This window comes from Erpetoichthys calabaricus, chromosome 14 (genome assembly GCF_900747795.2).
Source record: "Erpetoichthys calabaricus chromosome 14, fErpCal1.3, whole genome shotgun sequence".
NCBI lineage: Eukaryota > Metazoa > Chordata > Cladistia > Polypteriformes > Polypteridae > Erpetoichthys > Erpetoichthys calabaricus.
This window is the reverse complement of record NC_041407.2, coordinates 74,667,118-74,686,152: the sequence shown is the minus strand read 5'-3', so window position 1 is coordinate 74,686,152 and position 19,035 is coordinate 74,667,118. Positions and strand designations below refer to the sequence as shown.

At 37.5% G+C, this 19,035-nt stretch overlaps 1 protein-coding gene across 2 annotated transcripts in view; it reads left to right on the top strand.

The window, feature by feature from the left end:
• Positions 1-19,035, top strand: part of si:ch211-1i11.3 (mitogen-activated protein kinase kinase kinase 5) — a 97,769-nt gene that overhangs the window by 47,715 nt on the left and 31,019 nt on the right. For both annotated transcript variants that reach the window (XM_028819736.2, XM_028819735.2), the window contains exons 16-22: positions 137-264; positions 1,989-2,125; positions 2,237-2,342; positions 2,786-2,943; positions 10,545-10,743; positions 13,450-13,615; positions 18,295-18,460. In XM_028819736.2, coding sequence (XP_028675569.2) covers positions 137-264; positions 1,989-2,125; positions 2,237-2,342; positions 2,786-2,943; positions 10,545-10,743; positions 13,450-13,615; positions 18,295-18,460 — 1,060 coding nt within the window. The remainder of the gene's footprint in view (positions 1-136; positions 265-1,988; positions 2,126-2,236; positions 2,343-2,785; positions 2,944-10,544; positions 10,744-13,449; positions 13,616-18,294; positions 18,461-19,035) is intronic.

Genomic DNA, 19,035 nt, shown 5'->3' with positions numbered 1-19,035 from the left:
AAATGTTTTCCAATTTTAGGGTCTTGTCCTTTTTACAAAACAGATAGCACTGCTTTGATGCTGATGCTTCTTTATATGAATGACATGTGGCTGGAAGCTTATTTTTTAATTAAAATTTGTAATGTCAAACCTACAGATACTCCCAGATTCTTCACGAAGAGATTACCTTGCACAAGCGATTGAAGCACAGGAATATTGTACAATATTTGGGCTCCATTAGCCAAGATGGTTTTATAAAAATATTTATGGAAGAGGTTCCTGGAGGTATGTTCCACTATAAATTCAGCCTGCTGCATCTTTTTGTTTCCTCTCCTTGTTAGATTTTTTTTTTTTATGATGAATTGTTATCTTCATTCCCCTTGACAATTTATTTTCTTTTACCACACAGCTGTTAATTCTTAGTTATAGTAGTTATAAGTCTGCCTAACATACAAGAAAAATATACACAGGCATCTTTAAAAGACAATATGGAGTTGTTGTTTTTATTGACTGGCATAATACATGTGACCATTTGTTGTATTCTGCTGTTGTTTTCAATATTTTTGTGTTCCGAGGTGTAGTGTGTATTACCCACATCATCAGCATCTGTCTATCTTGACAGATAATGGTTGTGCTTTGGATAGTCTTGATCAGTCCTATTGTGAGCATCATCTGGAGTGGCTCAATGACCCAATCCTGGTGTGGCAGTCTCTCCCACAGACAAAGGCTGAGATTGCTGTCTCTGCCTTCTGCATTGTCGTCTGTCCTCCAGTTGTTGCTTGCACTTTTCCTTGACGACTCCTCACATAGCGTGTCACCAGAAACCCCAGTCATCTGCAAGAAGTTCCCAGCTCATGGGGTCAATGCCTGCAAGTGTCAGGCCACATTTGCAGACGTCTTTAAAACGCTTTGTTGGTCGGCCCGTAGGGCAGTGTCCAATGGCAAGCTTGCCATACATAACATCTTTTGGTATGAGGCAATCTTTCATATATATAGTATACCATTGCAGGATGAACACACACGTATCAGGAGCCAATTTACCATTGTCAGTCCTTCTAACTTGCATGTTATTGGACTGTGGGAGGAAACCCATGTAGGCACAGGGAGAATATGCAAACTGCACAACACCGCTGGGGAGCACCAGGGTTTCCTTGTTATAAGACAGCAGAGCTATCACAGTGCCACCACAAATTACATTAAGCTGCCTTTTGATATATACTTTGTTCATTGTGCTTAATTTGGAATGGTTGCATTCTGTACTTTAAGCAAACTTGTGTAGTAAAATCTTTGGAAGTAAACATACTTCTGGATTGTTTCAGATATTATATATGTGTGTGTATTATTATAATATAGTTGGCTGATGTTCACATTGACTTGCAAAATAAGGATACAGTACAATTGTTTTCATATGCATAATGTATATACTGTATTTCTTTATATATTGGTATTTGTAGGGTAGGAGCATTAAATGACTAGCTTAGGGTCATACAGTGAGTCAGGAATTGATTAAAGGGCCTTGAGATTTAAAGATCAATGGCCAGTGCAACACACTGCCCACCTTATCCATAATCCAGAAACCTAGTAAAATGTGTTGTTTCGAGAGGTGAATTTTTGATTTTATGTTCACTTTTTAATCAAAATGCATCATTCCCTAGTTGTTGTTTTTCTTTCTCTCTAAACAGTGCATATTGTAAAAGGTATTCACTCGCTTAGACATTTTCACATTTCACATTCGGGTCACTTTGCTGAGCCGTGTTTACACTTGGACATTAAAGAGCTTTTTTTCCTTTTAATCAGTCTCAAAAAAGCCAAATTAAATCCACTGTGATTCATTGTTAATGATAAAATGTAAAAATCTTATATACATTATATACATTTTATAGTCTCTGTAATTGATTAGTTTGTCTTTTGTTTGAGCATGTTCAGTTGTATAAATGCGTAAATTATGATATCTTTTCATTTGTATTAATTTGTACTTCATAGAGGCAATAATGATTCCTTTCTCTCAGGAAGTTTATCATCTCTGCTGAGAGCCAAATGGGGACCTCTTAAGGATAATGAAGCCACAATTATTTATTATACAAAACAGATTCTGGAAGGCTTGAAGTACTTGCATGACAATCAGATTGTACACAGAGACATTAAGGTATTGCATACTGATTTTTGTATAAAGTGTTTATTCTAACTGATTAATAAGAATGCTCATTTTTCTTTTGTTAAAGGGTGCAAAGTTCATAACATTCTCTCTCTTTTTCAGGGTGACAATGTACTTATTAATACTTACAGTGGACTTCTGAAAATTTCAGATTTTGGAACATCGAAAAGACTGGCTGGAATCAACCCTTGCACAGAGACCTTTACAGGTTTGAATGTACTATGGCTAGAAGTTGCAAAAAGATTAGGTTAACAGATGCACTGGCAGCTTAATTTATGGAAGCCCTTATCTAAATTAAAATTATATAATTGGCCATTAACATTGCTAGTGGGAATGAAGAACCTTCATTGTTTTAACACTAGCTGCTCCAGTTGGACAAGAGTTAATTCTCACTAGTGCTTTAGTACCCCTATTCAGGTATAAATAGTATATGATCACTGAACTACCACCAGTGGTTTAATAGTTGCCTTCCAGTCTGGTCTGTTTCTTTTATGCTCTCCATCTCCTTTTGAATTTAATTTAGATAGCGTTTTCTTAAAATTACTGATAAAACAACTTGTGTTTTAACTTTTCTAAAATCTTACTGAAAGATATTCTGATTGAAACATTAAGGAGTGTTGTATATTTATAATTTTATCTGTGAAATCTAAGGGACTCTCCAGTACATGGCTCCAGAAATAATTGACAAGGGCCCTCGAGGTTATGGGAAGCCTGCAGATATTTGGTCTCTGGGATGCACTATAATTGAAATGGCAACAGGGAAGCCACCCTTCTTTGAGCTTGGGAGCCCACAAGCAGCTATGTTTAAGGTAATCCAGTTTAGAATGGGTAACATATGTGACTGTTTTTGTTGAAAAATAAATGACTTCTGTTGTTGTCCTTAATGCTGAATGTTTAAAGAAAATACTGAAGCCTCTTTAAGTTGCATTTGTTGCAGCTGTCTTGTAATTTTTGCAGTGCATTTCATTTTTTTTTTTGTTTTTTTTGGTGTATAAACAGCTAATTCCTTCTGATCACTCAGTGCTTGTAATGATACATTTAGCTTGTTCTTCCAATTCTGTTATATAAATGGCAAAAGAAAGCCTATACTAAAATGTATTATCATATTGGGGTCACTGACAATCATAAATATTTTGTTCATGGAAATAGAAAGAATTTTACAATGGCAAGACAGCAGGGTACTTCATCCTTACATACATGATCTTCAAGCTTCAAAGGGTGTGACAGCCTGCTTTGAATTCTTGGAATTGTGCTTCTCACCCAAAAGCCTACCAGTCAAATGTAAATATATTTTTCTGACTAACTCTTGTTTAGTCATTGCCATTATTACATATAATGAGGCTGGCCATCTACCTCTTCTGCACATGTGACTTTAAAGTTTTGAGCCTCTTTTATTAACCAACAAATATGTTTGCATTATGCTCAGTTAGACATGAACATAAGAAGCAATGTAGAGGTGACCTGTATGAACTTTAGGAATTATCAGAATACTTCTGCACTGTCATGATTCAGGTGTTTAAAAGTGAGTTAATCTACTCCCAATTACCATTACGTAAGCAGTTGTTCGGTTTTCACCAGAGCTTGTCTGAGCTGGAAGCGTTTGTATTGAAGCAGATTCTTTCTGCTTATTCAGCAGAATAACTAACTCTCATAGTTTTTCTTGCAATTATGTTTTCACTTGGTTGTTGAAGATATTTTCATTGTCTAACTATATTTTGAAATTCTTTCTATTGTTTTAGATTTTACTGATATGTCATTGTAGTGACTGTAGTTCACCTAATCACATCTCTGAGTGCTTCTGCTTCTCCACACACAATTTCAATCCCATCTTTATATAATGTAACTAGTGACTCCTATTCCATAAGGACTATTCTGACTTTTTGCCTAGCATGGGATTGTATGACATCCCATGGTGAGCTTGTATTTCTCTGAAATGAATTTAAACATCAGTATGGATATTCTAAAACTCTTGTCCCTATAATTTAAAAAAAAATAAATTTTCTTGCTACTTTTGAAATGTTTTTTAAGTGTCTTGTGCAAGCAAAGGCACCATAACATTTCATGCTTTTCACAAATCAATTCATTTCTATGTGCTTTCACCAGTAAATGTTATGTTTTCTCAGTGTTTTCAGCCAAATGTTGTATTTTTGATAAAATGACGTGGTTTTAAAACCTCTGCATTGATTTTTTTTTAGCAGTTTGTAACAAACAGCATAAATATCATCAGCCCAAAGATAAATGGCAAGTCATGTATGCTTAGCCATAGTTACTACATCTCCGTTATTTAATAAGGCAAGTCCACTATCTAAATCTTCCTCTGTGCGGGTTTCATTTCCATTTTCCAAGCTCATCCAGACTGATCGGTAGCCACCCTTCAAGGTGGTAATGGAGCAGAAAACTTTTTAAAGCCAGTTGCCCTTCCTGGTGCCACTGCCAACCTCTTTTATTTACCTTTTTGACACAATTGCACACATTATGTTTCAAGAACAACGAAACTTACAGGGAAACCGATCTGAATTACACGGTTAAGTGCAAAAGTTGTCATTCAATATTAAATTCTACAGAAAGTGAAGGCATGGGATCAGAAAACCACAAGGATTAATGTTAAAGGCATTTTAATACTAGGCCCTGGGGTGAAATTAAATTTATAGATTTAGGTTTTTTTTTATCTGTTAAGAAACAGTGACTGGTTTGTTTATAGTAAATCAGTACCAGAGTGTTGGATTTTCAACAAGTAGCAAATTCTGTGTTTAGTAGTTTCTTTAACATATTTTATTATTTCCCTTTCTACATCAAATGAATAAAAAAGCTTGTTATTCATGGAAAATAAAATAAGCTTACCGAGCGATCAGGGAAATGTGATGGCAGGTTGTTGACTAGACTTAGTGATGTATTCTGGATCAGACAGTTTTGGGGACCCTTGGTCTTGCCTATAAAAGTTTCATTAGTCTTTCTGATCAAAAGACCAATGCTTGGAAAAGGTACACTGAGGATGTGCTCTATTTTAAGGAGAGGGGTGTTATTATCCTCTTGTTGCCAGTGTGTAACCCCACATTGATTTAATCAATAATTTAAAATGAAGTATGCCCCTATTAGTAAAAGCAGTGCCTGAGTTTTGTTGTTCTCAGTTCTTGGCTTTGGTTTGAATTGCTACTTTCCATTTTTGCCGTAGATTTTTTTTTTCTTTTGACTTCCCCCTACAGGACCGGTTTATTGAATATGCACTATACGTTACCTTCAAATTATAATTATAGATTTAATGTTTTTCCCCTGTTTTTACTGAGTTTGTAATGAACTCTGCCTTTAAAAACACATTACTAGTTGGTTGTTTATTCATTCCTGTCTTTCAAGTGACTTAACAAAACTGACTGTATTTTTTTCCATAGACTGGAGTTAACTCTTCCTCTGTTGTTTTTTTTCCCTTCCCTTTTTGGCTCTCTGTACTAAATCTAAAGAATCTGAGGTCAGCTTGATTCATGCAGAATCTACCGATGTTCTGAATATATTCCAGACTGCTCCTTTTTAAATGCTTTTCAGCATTTGGTGAATCCATAGGCTTTAGGCTCACTGATGCAATGTGGAGTCCAAGAAGGAGAAGCTATTGTGGAAAATGCTTCACTCCTAGAGATCTTCATGAAGTTGCGACCAAGGTGAAGATAAGTGAGAGAGGGAGAGAAAGAAATTACTTCTTTGTTGGAAAATTCACTTTGTACTTATCTATCCCATCCACTGGGTACTCCAGAACTGGGATAAATATATATGTTTTCAGGATTAGAGACAAATCATTTTTTATACCCAGCTTTTATACCAATTCAACTTCTTATTAATGCAAATATCTAATCAGCCAATCACATGGCAGAAACTCAGTGCATTTAGGCATGTAGACATTGTCAAGATGACCTGCTGAAGTTCAAACTGGGCATCAGAATTGGGAAGAATGGTGATTTAAGTGACTTTGAACATGGCATGTTTGCTGGTACCAGACATGTTGGTCTGAGTATTTCAGAAACTGGAATTTTCACACATGCCCATCTCTAGAGTTTACAGAGAATGGTCTGGAAAAAGGAAAATATCCAGTGAGTGTCGTTTCTCTGGGTGAAAATGCCTTGTTGAGGTCAGATGACAATGGCCTGACTGGTTTGAACTGACAGAATTGCAACAGTAACTCAAATATCCACTTGTTACAACCAAAGTATGCAGAAGAGCATCTCTGAACACACACAACACGTCGAACCTTGAAGCAGATGGGCTAAAGCAGCAGGAGACCGTACCGGGTGCCACTCCTGTCAGCTAAGAACAGGCAACCAAGGCTACAGTTCATATGGGCTCACCATAATTGGACAGAAGAAGATTGGAAAAATGTTGCCTGGTCTGATGAGTCTCGATTTCTGCTGTGACATTCAGATAGTAGGGTCAGATTTTGGCAACAACAGCATGAAAGCATAGATCCATCCTGCCTTTTATTAACGGTTCAGGCTGGTGGTGGTGGTGGTTGAGTAATGGGGTGGGGGATATTTTCTTGGCACACATTGGGCCCCTTAGTGTCTACTGAACTTCGTTTAAATGCCACAGCCTACCTGAGTATTGTTGCTGACAATATCAATCCCTTTATGACCACAGTGTACTCATCTTCTGATGGCTACTTCCAGTAGGATAACGCGCCATATCACAAAGCTCAAATCATCTCAAACTGGTTTCTTGAACATGAGTTCACTGTAGTCAAATGGCCTCCACAGTCACCAGATCTCAATCCAATAGAGCACATTTGGGATGTGGTGGAACAAGAGATTCACATCCTGGATGTGCAGATTACAAATCTGCAGCAAGTGAGTGATGCTGTTATGTCTATATGGACCAAAGTTCCTGTGGAATGTTTCCAGCACCTTGTTGAATATGTGCCAAGGCTTGGCACATCTGTACTGGTATCCTCTGAAAATCTTCTGTGATAGCTGCACGTACAGTAGCTCAGCCACATTGTGATGTTGATGCATCTTGTCTTTTAGGTAACCCCACAGGAAAAAGTCTGGAGGGGTCAAATTGGGAGACAGAGCCAGCCATTCCACAGGCCCAGTGTTGCAGGAATATTTCGTTCAACCACTGTCACACTGGTATGGCGTAGTGTGGCAGTGCCCCATCTTGTTGCCACCATAGCTAATCAATGTCTGGTCATTGTTACTCCCAATCTCAGGCTACATAGTGATGCCATTTTTGATGCTTTTCATGCAGTAATTTAAATGAGAAAAGTCATATACAGTGGAACCTTGGTTCACGACCATAATTCGTTCCAAAACACTGGTCGTAAACCGATTTGGTCGTGAACCGAAGCAATTTCCCCCATAGGATTGTATGTAAATACAAGTAGTCCGTTCCAGACCATATGAACTGTATGTAAATATATATATTTTTTAAGTTTTTTAAGCACAAATATAGTTAATTAAACTATAGAATGCACAGCGTAATAGTAAACTAAATGTAAAAACATTGAATAACACTGAGAAAACCTTGAACAACAGAGTAAACTAACACTGCAATAGTTTGTGCTATAGCGCTACCAACCGCTGGCTAAAAACACTTTTTCTTTTAATGAGTTTTAAGCACAGGGAAAAAATGAAAATTTGAAAAAATCCGTAATTTAATAAACCACCAAGAAAAGTAACATTGCAACAATGCACGCTATGAACCGATCTCTGTAAACAGAAGTGAAAACAAAATCAAGCCCAGTGCATTCTTTAACTGCCTTCTCTACCTTATGCGTCCAGCCCCCTCTCTCTCACGCTGCCTGTGTATGTGCGTCTGTCTCTCTCTCGCGCTGCCTGTGTGTGTGTGTGTCGCGCTCTGTCCCTGTGCATTTCCTGTGAAGCGAGCAAGAGAGAGAGACTGAACATGTACAAACCGAAAACTGGCTTGTTCGTATACCGATTGTGTGGTTGTGAACCGAGGCAAAGGTTTGGCGAACTTTTTGGTTGTAAACCGATTTGTACGTGTACTGAGACGTTCGTGAACCGAGGTTCCATTGTACATAAATATGGGCCACCCTGTAAATAAAGAAATAATAGGGCAGAGTATAGTGTTACATAATATGAACAGGAAAGGATCCAGCTTTGACAGCTATAATGAATCTGCTGTTGATAGGCACAGCACTACTCTATGAAACTATACAAGCTCTCTCATATGCAGGTAAAAGGTGAGCCATAGTATTGCCTACCCAGTGATGACATGAGTATATGCTATGTCAAACACTGTCAGAAAATTAACTGTGTTTAAAGCTTCCGACAGGTCTAAAAGATGGGAGCAAATGATGGGTGACTGTGGGTCTCATTTGACTCTCTTAGGTTAAACCCAGTTTTGTAGGTGTGTATCAAATGTAATTGTAAAAAATTACATTGATACAGGGAGAATGTACAAAAACATTGTTTGCAAAATAAGAAATTAACCATTTTCTGTGAAGCTGTGAGGCCAATTAGTTAACCCCTGTGCCATCATATCACTCTTACATTGGTTAAGCCAGGTGAAATTATTCCTCTCTGTCAATATAGGGGTGTTTATTATGTTTATTGTGTTTGTGTTTGATAGTGGATTAGTTTTTTATTATTTTTTTTAATACCTTGTTTTTCTTATCATATGAATTGTAGCATAAGAAGGTACACATATGCATGCAAGTCTAATAGAAAGCCATCAGTTGTATTTATCGTATTTAGTGTAATTTTTGTATGTGTCATCTAGTGTTGTCTCAAAAAATAAACCCTTTTATAAAGTATTTGAAACATATAGGTTAACATTCAAAAATCCGGCAACCTCCGGACCTGAGGAGTGCCGGATTTTCAAAAATGCCAGATTTTGGATGGTTATATATGCTGTATATATTTAACAGAAAATGACTACCTGTACAGTCCTTTTAAAGATAGAAAATTAAACACTAAACGAAAAGCAAATGGTTCGCACAGACACGCTGCTATCAAGTTTTTTTTTTTTTTTGTTTTTTTTTAGCACTTCCACTTTCTCTGCGATCGACAATGCGCGATGTTTACGTTTTACGCCACTCTCTTTTCTTTGCTGAATCCATAATGGGGCTACACAGCAGCAAATAAATGATAAAAAAAAAAGGAATGAGCAGGAATGCTTGTTAGCAAAGAGCAAGCAAGACCCAACAATCTGATTATCGACTACAGCGCCTCCAGAAAACAATGGCATGCCAACGCAGTAAATTTGAAAATGTGCTCTGAAATCCATGCCGGAAATCTGAAGGAACCGGACTATCGATGGCCAGATTTTTGAATGTCAACCTGTACAGTGTTATGAAGGTAGATCATATTGCTCACCCTAGAAAGCTGAATGCAACACATGCCAGTGCAGTGATACCCAATTCTCATTCCATAATTAAAGTCAGCAAGTATATGTAGATAGCTGAAGGAGTGGAGAGAAGCTCTCTCTTAGTGAACTAGTTGAATTTCATTGTTTTGTACTGAAGCAGAAGAAAAAGTGAACACACCCGGTTTGAGTTTTAAGATAGATTTGTGCAATAGTGACAGCTGGTGTTTTAGTTAAGTAGACTGTTAAGAAATCTGTGTGAAGTGTTTCTGCCCATATTGTCTTCCCTCAATGCTTGAAACACCCTCCTCTTCTCTTATTAATGCTGAAATCAGCCTAATGCTGCCCAAACTACACCATGAACCCTTTACTTCTACCAGTTAAAATGTATAATCCTATGTCATAGTGAACATTAAAAGCACAGGAACGATAGTGGGTAAACAACTGCTTAGTGCAGTTGTGTGCGTGAGTGAGGCTTGCGATGGACTGACAATCTGTCCAGTGCTGTTTCCCTGCCTTGGCTGCTAGGCTAGGCTAGGCTTCCTGTGATCCTAACTTACTTTAGATTAAGCAGTTTTCATGTTGTGTAAAGTATAGACCGGATTTCATAGTTTTGTTCAAAACTATTGTATCTTGGGACTCAAAATTATATATAATATATATATATATATATATATATATATATATATAATATAATACAATATATTCCATTTTTATGCATAGTGTTGAAAATCTACATATTCAAATTGAAGCTAAGTTGAAACAGCAGTGGTTTTTATCTGTATTTTTCTTGATACATGAATTCATTACTAAAAAGATATTTTACTCTACCATTATTCTGTTACTTGTTTAATAATTGATCACACTGAACCAGCTAACTATATTGAGATGTTTTCTGTACCTTAAATATGTGTTTATTGTAATATTAATGTTTGAAATAATTTCTGTCTTTGGGTTTCCAAATTAACGCAGCAACATAAACTGGATCTGATCTTTTGATTCATGTGGTCAGAAAAAGCTTTTTAGTCTGCATTTTTGTGCTCTGTCAAAAGAAAAAATGTAAAGGATGTGTACCAATCAGCTGGTTCTTTTATGTTTCCAGGTGGGAATGTTTAAGATTCACCCGCCAGTACCAGAATGCATGTCTGAAGAAGCGAATGCTTTCATCTTAAAGTGCTTTGAGCCAGACCCTGATCGTAGAACTACTGCTACACACTTACTGCAGGATCCATTTCTGAAGACAGTGAGTCGGAAGAAAAATAAAGGAGTTACAGAGACTACAGTGAATGAAAAAATAGCAGGTGCGTCTTACAGAGAAAATTTAAACAAGCCATCATTACCAGAGCTGAGGATAAAGAAAATTAGGATTGAACTTTTTTTTTTTTTGGTGGGTTTTATATGCAGGGCTAAAAGGAGGAAAATAAAATGTAAAATGTTTAAAAAAAAAAAAAAAAAAAAAAAAAAAATCAGAATCCTCTTAATACCATATTAATTCCTGGTATTTAGAGCAATAGATTAGGCACTATACTCCACGTGCTACACTGCCTTTATATCTATAATTTTTTTATTAACTGCTGGGTCTTTGGAGTTTCTTGTTGCCAAAATATACAAAAAGTAGTTTGTGTATGGTATTATAGTTTTTCTGTTCCAGGTTATTAAGCTGGGACATGATAACATAATATTTGGAATTATGGGTTCAAAAGTATGCATTATTTTTAGGCCCCTTGATGACCCAGCTTCCTATTCCCCCTTTTGTTCTATTTTTCATTTTAACTTCTATATGTAATGGGCCACCAAAGGTTGAGGAAAGAGGCAGTATGTATCATATGACCCAGGGCAATAGGCATGTGTGCCAGTACAACTGAAAGAGACTTGCAACCTGAGTGTATACTTTCTGAGGACACCAGAAGGCAGGCGACACAGGAGACTTTAGACTTGCCTGTGCCTCCCTTCAGAATGGTCAAGGAGGTAATTCCAGGGTGACGTGATTTCCTAGCTATTAGAAGGTACAGTACACAGTCTCAGATCAGAATGTACAGATAAGGCAAGCTGCCTTTTAGGACTGAGAGGTGATGGACGAGAGCCTTCTAGTGCGCTGTACTTACTAGGAAGACATTTTAAACTGCTTCACAGTCTGTGGCATACTAAGTTTAGAGTTAGGACAAATGCAAAACCAGTGGGAGAAAGAGGCCAGTGTCAGAGAGAGACCAGAGATGAGCAAAACAAATATTTCATTTGATTTTTGATTTGTTATACTTTGTTAATCCCCGAGGGGAAATTGTCTTTTCGCATGATCTTTGGGGGTCAGAGTGCAGGATCAGCCATTGTACAGCGCCTCTGGATGTGGTTCTTTCAGATGGGCTACTCCAACCTTTTTTCAGGTGTGTGTAGATAGGACCAAGGTAGTAAATTGGGGGTCTATGCTCCTTATTTTTATATAATTTGTATCTCTCTTTGTTCCTTCCCATGTAGTCATTTTATAATATAACATCATTTTTGTGAGTTTTGCAGTGTTTTTAGTCCTTCTGAGTGAGGTGGTTTGTTGTGTTTTTTATGCTGTGTTCAAACCTTTCTATATCTGGCTCTCCAAGAATATATTAACGATAACTGTATGTGTAAGTTATGTATTATGTTTGTGTATGTGTGTGTGTGTGTGTGTGTGTACTGATGGAAAAAGAAGCACATTTTTCAATCATAGTTGTAACTTGTGCACTTTCATAAACATCTGTCAATTTGTTTTAATCCCTATTAACAGCAATATAACATGTACAGAGAGGCATTGAAACTTCCCAAACGTGAATGCTTGTTAGGTGTTCCTTTACCTAACAAATTTCAGGTGGGAACAGTGCATGATCGGTCACTTGTAAAAACGCCTTGATTCAAAACTTAAGTTAGACTGACAACATACTTGGAAAGTTTTCTGTACATTCCACAATACCTTGAACGTAACCCGAAGCATGGAATGACTATATATAGATTAACCCGCAACCATTATGTGCTGACGGCAGGCAAGTTTTTAGCTGGGCCACAGAACAAATGAACAGACAAGATCTGTTTGCCTTCAACTGAGTACAACAGAACAGAACTAACACATTAGATTGCAACCCATACTGCTGTAAAAACTGCTAGCATCAATGGAAATGACAGAGAGGTTCAAGTTCCATGCTATTGTCCTGAGCCAAGGAGTGTCAGTGGTCCTATGCTGACATCTGTTACATGATTTAATCCTACATCAAGACAACATCAGGCCATACCTAGGTGTTGTGGTCACAACAGACATGAGTGCTGCCATGGCCTTCTCTCTTGGTCTTCTCTGCTGAACTTAACCTCACAGAGAACCTTTGGGTTGCTCTGAATTGCAACCTTAAAATGGCCAACAACATTTTTAGGAATGGGATAACATTACACAACCGCGGATTTGGACACGTATTGGTTCTGTGTGCCAGAGGTGTCAAGATGTGATGACTACAAGAGTCTGTTGTATAAGATACTGTAGGATTGTTAATAAAGTTCAAAGTTGGCATTGTTTTCCAGTTGTATGTTTAATATGCTGTTTTATTTTTCTTTTATACTCATTTGTTTATACTTATTTCAGCATTGAATGTTGTGTGTGTGTGTGCATATAAAAATATACAGTATATAATGTACAGCGTATGTATATATACAAGGTTTACCAGTAGGTCTTTTTATAATGAACTTTGGCTGAAGTGATCAGTCCTTAATGGGATCAGGGTCCAGTTTGAACGCTGACTTCCAGTATCTTGACTGGTAATATAGCAACATAAGTGGAAGGGCCGGAGCCGTACCCACTGGGGAAGAGCTGCTGCCAGAGTTCACCCAAATAAGCCTCCCCTGCTTTAAGGAAAACAATACAGATGTAATTAATGACTGTGCTTTACTCTTAATATGATATGTATGTGGGTAAATACTGTATATATTAAAATAATGTTTTTCTAGATTTGTATTGCAACACACCTCTTAACAGTTGTATTGTATTTATTATTCAGGTGACTATCAAAGAAGCTTATCAGTTCCAACAAGAACCATGGTGCAAAATGCCCACCTTGTCAATGAAACATCATCATTCGACAATAAAAAAGTTGCTTTAAATTGGTCAAAATGTGAGACCAAACCTTCTATCAGTGAAAATAATCTCTCATCCAGTTTTCTCAGGTATGTGATATGCCTTCATCTTTTACTTAGTCAAAGGGAATATCCATCACTGTTTATTGAGGTCCTGATGTACTCTTCTAATTTTGTAACAGTTACTTTTAATTATACGTTAGCCTTGTTGTTTGCTCTTCCACTTAATGTTCTTTTTCTCTGATGTATTCTTTCCTGATCCTATTCTGGAACATGTGATGTATGAAAAGCATGGTTCTTTCAGGTAAACTTGAGTAACTTTTAAGTGATTGTCCTTGCGCGTTATTAATGAACATCGCAATGCAACACGTACTGGAAATTGAAGTCAATTGCTTTCGAAAGGGATACATCATTTCTCTTTCCGATTCCGGTTAGAATAGCAGCCTTGATTACATGACAGTGTTGCCACATTTCTCACAAACTTGATATATACATTTTTTTCTAAATTAAGTTAAAATTTACTGTTTTAGGGTTTTCCTTAATTTTTCAAATCATGTTTATGCATTTAATTTTTGTTTAAATCAACAAAACTGTAGATTTTAGATATTTCTCTCTCACTTAGTAATTGCATTATGACAACTATTGCAGCAGACAAACTTTCTTTCTTGTTTATTAGCGTAATAATGTAACTCAAACTTTGCACGTACTGTAGGGCACCACTGGCAGGATTAAGTAGCTATATGGGAACAGATTTAATCATTGTGCGAGATATATAATATATATATAATATACAGTGGAACCTCTAGATACGAGTTTAATTCGTTCCAGAACTGAGCTTGTATAGCGAATTTCTCGTATCTAGAACAAACTTCCCCATTGAAAATAATGGAAATCCAGTTAATCCGTTCTGCACCCCAAATATATCAACATAAAAATCAATTTTCCTAACAAATAACACTGATAAATTATATATACTGTAGTCTACCTTTAATAAATAACACTGGTAAATAATATAACTGATTATTGAAAGAATCAAAACAGGTGTCCGAAGTGCAATAGAGCATTCAATAAATCTTTAAATAAATAATCCTTAAAACAGTTGTGAAGTGGAGGTTTAAAATACACAAGAATAACAATCCTTTAACACGAAGTTAAAACGTCAACAGGAAGCAGTCTTTAAAAAAAACAGATGACAATCCCCGGTGCTTCTTCTCGGTTAGCGTCTCACCTGCTTCTCCCATGCGGGCTCTGCAACAGGCGAGACACTCTTAATGCAGCTGACCTTCTCTACACCGTCCTGCTTCAGCTGTTTGGCTCGCCTGTTCAGCTCACTGTTCAGCTACACGCGAGCCTGCACTCACTCGCTCTCCCGCACCGACTTCCTACTGCTGCCGATGCCTGCTGCTTCCTGCCTCCTCCTGCAACCTCCGTTCTCTCTCCTCTCATTTTTTTTACTTCTTCTCCCCCTTAACTGGCTCGCACTTCTCTATATATGCGGGGAGGACATGGCAGCTGCAGCCCATCAGCCACAGGAACAATCATGGATGTGGGCAGTTTCCCACCTGTGCACTTAGGTGAGAAACGCAGACACCGCAGATCGCCCTGCAGCTCGCTACAGCTACCACGCCCCCTCGCTAAGCCGCGAGCTATACCCACAGCCTGGCTCGTGGCTTGTTACGCGAGCCAATGCTCGTATTTAGATCTGAATTTTTCGCTCATACTTTCCTCGTATTTTGAATTTCTCGTATACAGAGGTGATCGTATCTCGAGGTTCCACTGTATATATAATAAAACAAAATCACAAAAATGCCTTGACAGATTTGGTTGAAATTTGGTATAGGAAAAAAAATTAGCCGGCATATTTGTTTTTTTTTTCTTTTTATTTCTCGATATCTGTTAATATTATGCCAACTTAATATTCTGCACTATGCTGAGCGTGTGCTTTATGCCAATGAAGGACCCAGCAGAAGTGCTTGCCGGGGCAAGTGAATACCACCAGCAACCAATAGGCTAGATAGTTAGAGATGGGGTGGTGTCCCAGACAGGATAAAATCATTGTCATCATGTTATGAAATAAAAAAAATAAAGTTCTATAAACTCAATGAAAATGCACAGATCAGTGGTTAGAAAGTGTTGTTTTTGTTATTGACTACCCGCACTCTTTAATGCATAACAGTTCTCATCTTGGATATCCGTTCCACTCCGTCGACCTCCTGGTGTGAAGTATTTAATGCCTCAAAGCAATGACAAGCAAGCAGATCCCCTTCAATAACAGGACAGACTTTGTCAAGCAGCTCATATCACCAGCACATAAACAACACCCTCCAGTAGCACAGCAACAAGGGAGGCGGTTTTTGTATGGGTATCGAGTGCTGTAAAGTTTTGTAAGTAGTGGGTCCATCACCAAAGGGTGAAAGGTGGGATAACAGCTGTGCAGCTCTTCAATAGTGCTGTGATTGAAGGGGAGTGAGTGGTGCGATTAAAGCTGCATGGCAGTTCAAAGTGCTGTGAGGCACCCTGAGAAAAGGTACGTTTTAATTAAAAAGAATGCACTTTATTGAAAAATTGTGTTTTGCAGTGACCATCAACAAAAGCCAAGTCATTAGAAAAAGGCAGGAATTGTTCTAATGCAGCAAAGTTTTAGTCTAGAACAATTGTGCTCTTTCAAGAATAACCATTTCAAGTGACCTAATAATAATAATATTATTATTATTTATTATTACTCGTTATTTGAGTGACGCTTTTATGCAAGGCGACTTTCAACATTGGAGATATAATTGGTTATATTTCCTTTGTTTTTCCAATTGAAGCACAGTCAAGTGAATTGACTTGGTTGTTAATGGGGTGAAGTGACTTGGTCATTGTCGCACAATGTCAGTAGCAGGGTTTGAACCCACAATGTAATGGTTTGAAATCCTACATTAAAAGCATTAACAAGTACAACACACTGCTTTCCACTAATATTAGCACTTGGTTTAAGAACAAAAAAATACAATATTGTGTACAGAAAAGAATATAGTTAATTACATATTACTGTACTTTGAATATACCCAATTAACAGACAGCACTGTAATTGGCGCCCATTGTATTAGAGTTTCCCAGGCAAGCTGGATAACATATCTAGTTTTGAAATGAATTGCAGATCTTGCAGAAATAAATAACAGATATTTTTAAGTTCTACCAGGTTAGTTTCTAGCTTGCACTTACTGTGACCCAGAAATGTTTTTCAATAAATAAATGGATGGAAGGACTTCTTTTTAACAACATACACCAAAGTTAAACTGATTGCATCATCAGTTAAGACACAATGCAAGGCACAGCTCAAGTATGCACAGCAGGCACTTCGTTGACTACATTGTTTGAGGAATGGACTACATTTTTTAAGGTACTGAGATGTTTTTCCTTTCCTGAATTTGAGAGATATAAGCCAAGTGATGTCAAAATAATTTTAAACCAGCGAGTTTGCAATCTGGTAGGTACAGACCTGGATAAGGAATAGGGTAAAAGGTGCAGATTCCATGCTAGGCATGAGATCCTATTACATCTCTTTATGCCACAGGACAGACTAAATTGTTTAAGGTTAATTTCTTAATGAGAAGTCAATGATTGCTATTGAAGCACCTTATTGCTCAGGCAACATTTTAAAGCTTCATTTTAGTGGTCTTGCTTGTTAAAACTTACCACCCTTAATTGATTATTTTAGTCTTCAACAGCTGCATTCATTGTTTTTAACTGCTCCTTATTAGCAATAAAATGCAAATGACAAAGGAACTAGCAGTTCTCCATCTAACTTGTCTCCATTTACACTAGTTTGTATTCATTGTAAAATATTTGGTAAGTAACTGAAGGGAAAATAAGTGAACGACTGAGAATTAACCATTTAAGGCTTCAAATCTTTAAATCTGCGAAATAAGAAATATCTCACATGACGGAGTTAAAAAAACTAACAAGCCATGGAATTAAATAAGATCTGTAACTGACAAGGATTGGTTTCTAATTAAGCAACTGAGTTGGAACAAAAACCCACAACCACCGTGATCCTCTAGGACTACCGCTGTTCACATCTGCCCTGCGTGTACTTCATTAGCACTATTGCTTAGTATTCAGCTTTCAAAGACAATGACAAACTAACCAACCACACCAAAGCCAAACTGACCAATCAGATTGTTCAGAGGACCTTAGTGTTTTATTGTATAGTAGTTAGATGGGGTGTGTATCTATCTATCTATCAACCCGCTGAATCCGAACACAGGGTCACGGGGGTCTGCTGGAGCCAATCCCAGCCAACACAGGGCACAAGGCAGGAACCAATCCCGGGCAGGATACACACAAACACACCAAGCACACACTAGGGCCAATTTAGAATCGCCAATCCTCCTAACCAGCATGTCTTTGGACTGTGGGAGGAAACCGGAGCGCCCGGAGGAAACCCACACAGACACGGGGAGAACATGCAAACTCCACGCAGGGAGGACCCGGGAAGCGAACCCAGGTCCCCAGCCGACTAGCTGACCAACCACAAGCGTTACCTGGTAGGTAACCACCCAAACAATCAGATTGTGATTCAGACTGCAAATGCCATGTGTGTGTGTGTGTGTGTGTATATGTATATATATATTAATGATTTTTTTTTTTTTATTAATATGCTATGTTGGACTGAGTAGGTTGGTACTCACCAACCTTTGGTTTATTTACTGCTTACATATGATCCATATAGTGCTCACTATTACGGTAAATGCATCACATAAACCTTAATTGATTATCTGCAGTGTTCCAGATGAGCCACTCTATGATGCTAGCAGTCCTGCTGCTCCAGAAGAAAACTTGGGGATGTTCATGCTCCGGAAAGACAGCGAGCGCAGAGCAACATTGCACAAGATTCTTTCTGAGGACAGTCGGACTGTAATTCAACATATGCTTGAATCTCAGGTTCAGGTATGTAGGCTGGGTACTAACTCCATGATAGATAGTCAGCTTTAAAATTATTAAGTTATGGTTTGAAATTTTTGTTGGTTGGCACTTCATGTGACCTTCACTTATTTTACATGTGCATTTTTTTTTCCTGGCTGCAGATAATGCTCTGCTAAATTGAAAGGTCTTACAACAGAACTAAATAAACTTTTTTTTTTTTTTTTTTTTTTTGAACCGACGGCAATGTCTTTATTGCATTGTGTTCTGTACTGAGATATGAGATTATGTTAAGAAATGCCAAACTCCATATGTCGTAGATACACAAACCTGTTCAGTTTGATTAATGATAATCAGGTTATACACTGCTTTGGACTGGGTAACAAATAAAATACTTTTGAAGGATTAGACAAATGTATAAGTAATATTGTTATCCACTGCAACTGCAGTGACAGATGTCACTTAAATAAAAAGAATCTTTCTCTAAGTATGTAAATGAACAAAAATTTAAATGTTCAAAGCTCATTCTCAAAAAATGTACATCACCTGAAGAAGAGAGTTGTGGAAAGAAGAAGCTTGAAAATTAAAGGACTAATGCAATT